Source organism: Alosa alosa, chromosome 10 (genome assembly GCF_017589495.1).
Source record: "Alosa alosa isolate M-15738 ecotype Scorff River chromosome 10, AALO_Geno_1.1, whole genome shotgun sequence".
Taxonomy (NCBI): domain Eukaryota; kingdom Metazoa; phylum Chordata; class Actinopteri; order Clupeiformes; family Clupeidae; genus Alosa; species Alosa alosa.
Window position 1 is genome coordinate 31,509,897 of NC_063198.1, and position 10,000 is coordinate 31,519,896.

Below are 10,000 nucleotides of genomic sequence, written 5' to 3' on the forward strand. Positions count from 1 at the left end.
TAGGAGGACTCTGTTATGCTTCTAATGCTCATTGCTAAACAAGGTCTGTTCACCATATGTAAATGTATCCACAGAAACTGGGTAAAGTCCATCTTATCTGTGGACGCGTATTCACTATCTTTTATTCCAATATTAATTTCTAAGTATTCATTGTTGGGTTCAGCTTCAATTTCTTTTCATTTATGCTATTTCAAATGGTTGCTCTCTTATCTTTACTTTACTGTTTCTTTCTCTCTCTCTCTCTCTCTCTCTCTCTCTCTCTGTTCTCTCTACTCTGAATATGTATTTGTGTATATGTATTTGTGTATATGTATTTGTGTATATGTATTTGTGTATGTTTGATGTGTTATCTTCTCCTGTATCTCTTTTATTCTTTTCCCCTCTTTCTTTATTTCTTGTTCTCTCTATCTTGCTCTTTTCCCCCTCTCTCTCTTTTCTCCCTCTCTCTCTCCCTCTCTCTCTCTCTCCGTCAGTCATGCTTTGCTTCTCTTCTCTTCTCTTCTCTTCTCTCCTGTCTTTCACTTGCGTGTTCTTCAGCAGCTACAGGGTGAGAGTTCATGTCTGCTCTGCTCTGCTCTGCTCTGCTCTGCCACCCTCCTGTTGCTAGTTTTTATGTCATTCTGGTTTGTTCCTTCTTATCCTGCTACCTTGTAGCCGGACCGAGGGGTAAGTGCTGCCCTGTAGTCGGCACAGTTCAGATAATCCACCTGCGGTTATCTGACTCTAGCCATGTGCAGTTCGCTCTCCCTCCCTCCCTCCCTCCCTCCTTTCTTCCAGCTCTGACTCTGCTTCCATCCTCCTCCCTTTCTCTTTCCAAAATCTCTCTCTCTTTCTCTTTTCATACCTTAGTGTTTTCTAGATATGTTTTTTTTTTACTTTGATTTCCATTTGTTGATATTTTTTGTAGGTATTGAAGCACAATTTTTCATCCTTGGCAGATTAGGCTGCATGTGACTTCAACTGATTTTATTTAATATGATAAAATTGAACATACTTGCCTTCTCTATGATAGTAATAACAGTAATAGAAGCGATAAACAATGTTTCTCTTGGTAAAGCAGTCATCTGAATTTGTGCATGCTGCTTAAAATTAGAAAATAACTTGGCCGGTCGCTGCATCTGTAACGAGCAAAACGGCCAGAGACATTCAATTTCTTTCACAATTTACCCAACGCTTTAGCCACAGTCGTTGCACCATCATAATTATGGCTGTTGATTTATTGGTTTAAATTGAATTTGGGGAAATGGCTGCTAGCGTGCGCTGCTAGCGGAGCTCCCTTGGCTACACAGCAGCCAGTAATTACCATGTTAAAAGTGGCATGTCATGAATAAAACAGTGAGGGTGTGGCGAGATTATTTCTGGAAGCAATCAATGAAATGTTACCAAATAACTACTTGCCAGTTCACACTCGTTTCTCTGGTTGCGGCAATGCCATGCCAGAAATTAGCATATGACAAAAAAATACATATTTTGGTTGTCTTAAGAAGCAAATGAGAAAAATAGTGATTTTTTTTTCACCATTTGGGATAAACAGACAACCAGATGTTTTTAAATGGCACTTTTGTTTGTAACGCCTTCATGAGGCTGTGGCGGTGGCGGCGAGACCGCTCAAGTCAAATTTCATTTCGGCCGGTCTCATTCCTCTGGGAAGTGCCACAGATTGACCGCTGGCCAGACGGTCATCGTTGCAGAGATCCTGCTTTACCATAGAGGTGTTAAATGGGTCTCTCTGAGTTTTGTTTTTGCGCACCGATCAGAGTTGGCAAATATGTCCCTGGAGTATAGTGAATGCGGATGATGTACCAGGCGATGCCATTCCCATATGATCGCCTCCGCTCACTCCAGTCTCTTCTCCTCCGACATGGACCTGTGGATTAACACCGGCCTCACACTGACACCTCACACAGGGGGATGCAAAGCCTGTTACACGCTATTGCTCTGGGGAGGCAATGGATGACACATGCTGATGATACGCAGTAAACTCTTCTCTGACCTTTCAAAGAATGAAGGTTCTCCTCTCCTCCTGTTGTTGGTCCCAAGTGTCATGCATTTGCACGGGTAGAGCTATCTGATGGTAGAGACAGTATGCTACTGTAATATGAGTAGAGGTGCTTTCTGAATGAATGAATGAATGAATGAATGAATGAATGAATTACACCATTGCACACCACCAAGGTCTGAATTACACCATTGCACACCACCAAGGTCTTGTCAACTTGCAATGTTCAGGTGTGACATGATTTCAATTGTAAGCAACTTGGGCTACTCACTACAGGTTTCCAGAGAAGACATTTAAAAGCTATATTTTCAATTTGGAACAAAGATGTTTGTATTATTATTATTATTATTATTATTATTATTTATTTCATGACAAAAAACAATGGCTATCTGATTTTGAGTTTTTCCAAGGTCTCTCTCTGTCTCTCCTAATTTCTCTCTCTCTCTCTCTCTCTCTCTCTCTCGCTCTCTCTCTTCCTCTCTGTCTTTATCCCTCACTCAGAGATGAAGTGTCAGTTGAAGATTGCGGGGGGGGGGGGGGGGGCTGGCAGAGGAGGAGGGTGAGTAGTAGGGGTGGGGTTGCACAGAAGGTCAGTCCTTTAGAGAGAGAGAGGGAGGGGGGAAAATCATGCGCTAAATAGCCCCAAATGTTCTGCTCTTGACTCTCCTGGTGCACAGATCTATAAATGAATAATAGCCATCAATCATTGTCATTTCTCCTTGTGCCCGGCTCAGACGAGGCAGACTAATGTCATTGTCTGTTACTGTCCACGTCCCCTGCACCTCAGTCCACGCGGTGTCAAAGCCGACATGACAGGCGCATGTTGAACTGGACGAGAGGGACGCAGTCACCCTCTTTTCTTTCTATTTGGGTTCATCTGCATCAGATCACTGCGCCCTTTGCTTTTGTGCCCCTTCCCGTGTGACGGACAGCTGGGTGACCCCGTCATCAGGTCTGGCCTCAGGAGCAGAGAGACAGGGCTCTGATTCACTCGGACACATTTATGTAGATTATTCCAAGGTGGCTCCATAAGACATACTCTTGTTTGGGTCCACCTTGCAGGAACGTTTACATGTATATAAGTGGCCATATTGGAATTGGCTGTGCTGCATGCAGGTTCATGTGGACCTGTATTATGAATTTTATGAAGTTGCTACAATAGTCAGATTTGATCATTGAACTCACAGTTTGCTATTTAAGCAATAAGCCCCGAGAGGTCGTAGGTTACACTGATTTTAGACCAGCTAAGGGGCCTTGTTGGCATGACATTATTGCAATTGTACAGCTTGTTGCTAAATATGTTCATATTTTTATTCTGAAAACTATACTGTATAATGTGCCCTCCAATTTATGAATAATTGAATGTTCTGCCCCAAATAAAATGATCAGATGAGAGACATTTACAGCCACCATTCTGTAGCAACATGTATCAAAGAATTGTATGTATAAGTATAAGTATATATACTCTTTTATCCGTGAGGAAATTTGGTCTCTGCATTTTATCCCCACCGTGAATTAGTGAAACACACTCAGCACACAGTGAGGTGAAGACACACATAATCCCGGGCGCAGTGAGCTGCCTGCAACAATAGCGGCGCTCGGGGAGCAGTGATGGGTTAGGTGCCTTGCTCAAGGGCACTTCAGCCGTGCCTACTGGTCGGGGTTCGAACTGGCACTAACCAGTTGGCCACGGAGCGCTAACCAGTTTCGCCACGGCTGCCCACATTTGGGATATTTTTGTGTAGCAGAGCTTCATTCTCTCTGTGTTGAGTGCACAAGCATAAGCTGCTGTGAATGGGAGAAAGCATAGACGGGGGGTTGTGTATGAGGTGAGGGGAGCAGAGGGGCATCTCAGTGTGTGTGTGTGTGTGTGTGTGTGTGTGTGTGTGTGTGTGTGAGAGAGAGAGGGGGGGGGGGGCTGTGTATCTGAGCATCTAGGGGAGGGGGGTATCTCAGTGTGATGCGGCTGTGGACGCCAGGACCCGTGCCAGACTGTGGTGGGACATTAGAATGCAAATGGAGGCTGAGTGTGTGTGTGTGTGTGTGTGTGTGTGAGAGAGAGAGAAGAGAGAGAGAGAGAGAGGGTGTGGGGGGTTGAAGGATTAGGACCTCGGGGGCTTGCTTATTTGCGCCGGCCCCTGACGTAATGCCTATAAGGCTGCTGACCGGTGGAGGAGAAAGTGAAAATGTGAATTTATTTAGCACCCCCCCCCCACCCCGCCCCAAAGCAGGACAAAGGCGGAGTGGGTAGGGAACCTCTGACCGGCCTCTCCCAGCTAATACCTAGGTCTGCGTTTAATTAGGCCTGCCCCCGGGGGACGAGCGGCCCTTGGCCGTGCCGCTGAATGGGCGGAGAGGACAAATGTTCCACGGGGCTCCGTTAATTGATCAGGAAAGCCAGATTGGGACGCTGTTGGTGTCAGGGCCTTGCCCCCCTGACTGGCCCTTTCACCCAGGGCACCAGGCTTACTGCACAATTAAGGAACACCACCTGTTAAACACATGCTAAGTGTTATTTCCTATTTGGGAAATGTCAGAAAAGTCTACGTTTTGGAAATTATTTTTCACAGGATACTTAAGATATAAAACCGTATACTTTTACTTTGGATACTGGGCATTTTAAAATATTTGAAAAGATCCTTGTTTGTGGACCAATTAAATGGGATCACATTGTTAGTCCCCTTCTGTAGGAACAGACAGGTGGCAGGACTGGCCATCTTTTACAGGCCATGCTTCTTTGACCATTCTACCATGGTCTCTCTATGTCTGTGGGCTTATCCAAGTTGCAATTGGCATTCCTGGCTGTCACACAATGAACATGCAAGTTCACAATGAAACTTTTGGACTAATCACCAATAACCAATAACCAGACCTCTAACTGTAATAGGTTTCTTTCTCTCTCTCTCCTCTCTATCTATCTATCTAACATGAAACATGAATATTCATGTGCGCACACTCTCTGACACACAGAGACACACACATCCTCTCCCTGGCCTTCTCTGTGTGTGTGTGTGTGTGTCGTTGACCCCTCTTCCTCTCTGGGCACAGACGCAGACCGGGCACAGAAGCACGGCATGGACGAGTTCATCTCGGCCAACCCCTGCAGCTTCGACCACTCTTCGCTCTTCGAGATGTTCAGCCAACCCTGACCACAGGCTCTAACGACTTTCCTGCTCAGGAGGCCCAGCTCCAAACCACCACCACCACTATCATCTTGTCTTGTTTTGCCCTTTGCCCTTGCCTTGCTCACCACTAACACTTGTTCTTGTTCTTGCCCACCACCAACACTTTTGTTTTGTCCTTGTTTTACCACCAACACTTTTGTTCTTGGTAATTAATTAACCAACACCCTTTGTTCTTTGCCTCAACATTTTGTTTTGCCCACCACCAACACCCTTTGTCTTTGCCCACCACCAACACCCTTGTCTTTTGGCCCTTGTTTCACCACCAACACCCTTTTGCCCTTGCCCACCACTAACACCTTTGTTTTGTCTTTTGCCCTTACCACCAACACTCCTTTGCCCTTGCCCACCACCGGAGCCTTTGTTTTACCACCAACACCTCTTTTGCCCTTTGTTTTGCCCACCACCAACACCCTTTGCGAGCCCATTTTGCCCTTTGTTTTGTTCTTGTTTAATCCAACACCCTTTTGCCCTTGCCCACCACCAACACCCTTTTGCCCTTTTGCCCTTGCCCACCACCAACACCCTTTTGCCCTTGCCCACCACCAACACCCTTTTGCCCTTTTGCCCTTGCCCACCACCAACACCCTTTTGCCCTTTTGCCCTTGCCCACCACCAACACCCTTTTGCCCTTGCCCACCACCAACACCCTTTGCCCTTTGCCCTTTTGCCCTTTTGCCCTGCCCATGCCTTGACTAGGGTGAATAACCAATGCCCATGTCTCTTTCTCTTTCACTCTCTCTCTCTCTCTCTCTCCCCCATTGTTTGTATGTGTCAATCTCTCTCTCTCTTCTACTCTCTACCTACATGTTTTTCTTTCTCCCTTTTTCTGTCTGTCTGTCTGCCTGCCTGCCTGCCTGTGTGTCCCTTCACCTGTCCCCGACAGGGCTGGTTTAGTCCAGGTCAGGTGTTTGTGCTGGACGAGTACTGTGCACGGAACGGCGTGCGTGGCTGCCACAGACACCTGTGCTACCTGCGAGACCTGCTGGAGCGGGCAGAGAATGGCGCCATGATCGACCCCACCCTGCTGCACTACAGCTTTGCCTTCTGCGCCTCGCACGTCCACGGGAACAGGTACGGCGCACGGTCAGTCTCGCGGCGCACCACACACTACACCACCGGCTCCTGGCCACTTACAGACACCTCCGTTACGTTAACCACTGTGTCCATGCTCATCCAAGACATCACTACAGACACACTTGGTCACCCGTTCACTGTTGTGTCTCTGATATTCCTGTAGATAAACTAGCTTCAGTTTATCCATTCTTAACTTCTCTGCCATCCTCCCACAGACATCCTCCATCATCATTCACTCTTTTCTCATTATCCTTTCATCATTCTCTCTCTCTTTTCCTCTCTCTCTCCATCTCCGCCCTCCTTCAGTCTCATACACATCCCCGTACCGCACTCGTCTGTCGTTCTCTTCTCCCTGCTCCCTCTGTACCTCTCTATCTCTCCTTTCTCTCCTTTCTCTCTCGATGGACGGAGGTATGTGAAGGTTTGTGTTTTTACCACTCCACCACTTTGCCTTTAATCTCTGACTGTACTAAAAGATGGTCTTGTGTAAATATCACCTGTCCGTCACTTCACTCCACACACCCCCGATGGAACTCCAGTTCCAGATGGATAAACAGGCTTGAGTCTCAGCCAGGTTGCCCCTGTGTCCAACCCCCGCCCCTGAAACTTCTCCTGAGAAACCCCTCATGGCCTCAGTCCTTGTAGCAGCAGCTGTACTGCACATGACCAATGGTGAGGAGATCTAAGTCCAGTCGGACAGAAGGAGCCTAGTGTAGTGTGGCTTATCTCTGCTGCAGTCTCTCCGGCCTGCTGTCCACCCTCTCCTTTTGTCCTGCGTCTTCACCCTTCTGCTTTACCGTGCCTTGGAAGTGCATCTTATGTTCTGATTATGTTCTGATTATGTTATGATGTTATGTCATGTTCTTTTAACCTCATTTGATCTATGTTCCTCATTCCTTCAAATTCTGTGTCTTCTTTCTCTTGAGTTGCATCACTTCACTGTTTGTTTGTTTCTCTTTTGTCCTGTTTGCATGTTTATGTGTCTGTTGTCCTGTTTGCATGTTTATGTGCCTTTTGTTTTCTCTTGTTTCTGGCCTACTTGGCTTCCACTGTCTCTGGTTGCCCCTCTGGTGGTGTGTGTGTGTGTGTAACATAAAGTCAGAGAACGGGTGAGCTACTCAAGTGGCCGGTGTCGGAGGCCGACCTTGGCCGGGCCCTGTACCCCACGGGCCCCGAGCCCCCTGCCACCCCCTCTAAGAGGGAGCTCAAAATCCTGGAGTTCAGGAGAAAAAAGGACTCCAACGCCAACACCCAAATGGCCCCCAGTGCCAAAAGGTAAGGCAGGCAGCCAGTGGTTTGGTCACCTCCTCCCACACGACCCGCTTTTAGACTCTGACCCTAAGGACATCGACATGGACATGCCATACGGTGTGTGTGTCAGTGTGTGTGTGTGTGTGTGTTTGCGTGTGTATGTGGGTGCGTGTGTGTGTGTGTGTGTGTGTGTATGTGTCTGTCTTTGTCCTTTGTTTTAGCGTCCATGTCTGTTTAAAGCAAAAAAATGTCATTGCGATTGACACTTTGGTTTCCGTTGTCCGGGCCTGTAGTGTCAGTTTTCCCGTGAAGGGCCTCAAAGGCTCACCCACACACGCTCACACACACACACACACACACACACACACACACACACACACCGTGAAGGGCCTCAAAGGCTGCCCTCAGACGGACAGCGCAGGGTCCAGAGCCCTCTGTCACTCTCCGACTGACTGACAGGCGGTGGAGGGATGGTCAGTGACAACAACAGAGGCAGGGGCGAGTAAAAAAAGACCACGAGCGTCTGAAAACGGGCTGCCCAGTGCCCTGAAGTGTGGGCTAAACTCAGCCCCCCCCCCAATCCCACCACCACCTTCTGCTGTTCACCCTCATTCCCCAACTTACCACCCATTCCCCAGATGGGCTGGGTCCCCAGGGGGTGTCACGGAGGAAGGTCAGGGGCAGCTGGCTGTCAGTCTGGCCCGGGCAGACAGTGATGGAGCTGAGGTGGGCTGTCTGTTTGCGTCGCGTTATGATCAGCTCGGACAGGAGGGAGACGCGAGTAGCTCCCAGTCAGTGGGCGGCAAAGACACACAGGACCAGAGCAGAGAGAGGGAGAGAGAGAGAGAGAGAGAGAGACAGAATGGATGGATGGTCTGCCTTCAGGTCAGGAGTGACAGGATGACAGGCCATCACAGGCGGATACATGGTGGGGTGGGAGAGGGGGGACACAGGGGTCTCGGACTTTCACTATGGCCACGGCCTGGCCTGGCCTGGCCTCCCCTCTCCTCTCTCTCTCTCTTCTATCCTCCCCTCCTCTCTCCTCTCCTCTCCTCTCTCCTCTCCTCTCCTCTCCCTCTCTTTCCTCTCCCTTACCTTCCCCTCACCTCTCTCTCCTCTCCTCTCCTTTTCTTTCCTCTCCTCTCCTCTCTCTCTCTCTCTCCTCTCCTCTCTCTCTCCTCTCATCTCCTCTCTCTCTCTCTCATCTCCCTTACCTTCCCCTCCCCTCCCCTCTCTCTCCTCCTCTCCTCTCCTATCTCCCTCTTTCTCCTCTCCTCTCCTCTCCTCTTCCCTTCACCACAGCCGCCAAACACCTCCTATAAGCTAATATCCCAGCAGACTGCAGGCATGGCACTCGCTCAAAACCAATACTCTCCTCCGAAGCCAGGGTCTGGACACCACGCTCAGAGCAGATCTCAGAACAGATCTCTCACCTAGATGGGCCTCCCAATTGGCTGCTGCTGCTCGGAGCCCAACACGCAGCTTTGCCGCCCCTGATATTAGCGCTCCCTGCTAATAAACGCCTGGGTTTTGCAAATGGACATGAATATGCATGGTGGCATGCAAGGTTACAAGGGCCAAGGGTGAAGCAGAGAGAGAGAGAGAGAGAGAAAGAGAAAAGGAGAGAGATAGAGAGAGAGAGTGATAGAAAGAGAGTACATCTGGCCCATCTGGGTGAGAGAGAGAGAGATAGAGAGTATGTGTACTATATTTATATTATGTCTCTGTGTTGTTATTGTTATACTGTGATATAATGTACACCTATATCTATGTCTACACATAGACACCTAGTTTTATTTCTGTGTCTTATTCATGTTCCCTCCATACTTTGTATGGCTGCTTTGGCAACACAAATGTCTTATTTGTCATGCCAATAAAGCATATTTGAATTTGAATTTGAATTTGAGAGAGAGAGAGAGAGCAAGAGAGAGAGAGAAAGCAAGATAGAGAGAGATGTACGGAATGAACAGAATGGGTGCAAGGGAGGGGACATTACTGCAAATTAAAGATAAAAGGTTGATTTTTAATGAGTGTGAAATGCACCATTTCTTCTTAATGCAGCCTGAAAAGTGTCAAAAAACATGTGATTGATTTTCTGATGCTTACCCCTCCTCCTGTCAACCACCCCCCCATGTGTGGGGGGATTGACATGAATTTCACCTGTGACACATACACACACACAGAAGCACCCCCCCATTCACACACACACACACACACACACATACACACACGCACACACACACACGCGCACACACACTACTGATTCACAAACAAAAACACACTGAAGTACTCACACTTACTGTGTCATACACGCATACACACATGCATAAACACCCACACACACACCTTCTTACTCCCATTCACACAGGCACAGCTCAGCCATAAAGACACACACACACACACACACACACACACACAGTCACAGGGCAGGGTGTAGGGTAGCGGGTGGCCGGGCGCCTTATCGTGTGTGACACGGCGGAGGCCATGCGGG

General features: G+C 48.2%; 1 protein-coding gene across 1 annotated transcript in view; it reads left to right on the plus strand.

The window, feature by feature from the left end:
- cadpsa (Ca2+-dependent activator protein for secretion a) overlaps window positions 1-10,000 on the plus strand; it is a 136,570-nt gene that overhangs the window by 79,367 nt on the left and 47,203 nt on the right. The window contains exons 13-15 of the mRNA XM_048255721.1: window positions 5,048-5,132; window position 5,881; window positions 6,068-6,255. Coding sequence (XP_048111678.1) covers window positions 5,048-5,132; window position 5,881; window positions 6,068-6,255 — 274 coding nt within the window. The remainder of the gene's footprint in view (window positions 1-5,047; window positions 5,133-5,880; window positions 5,882-6,067; window positions 6,256-10,000) is intronic.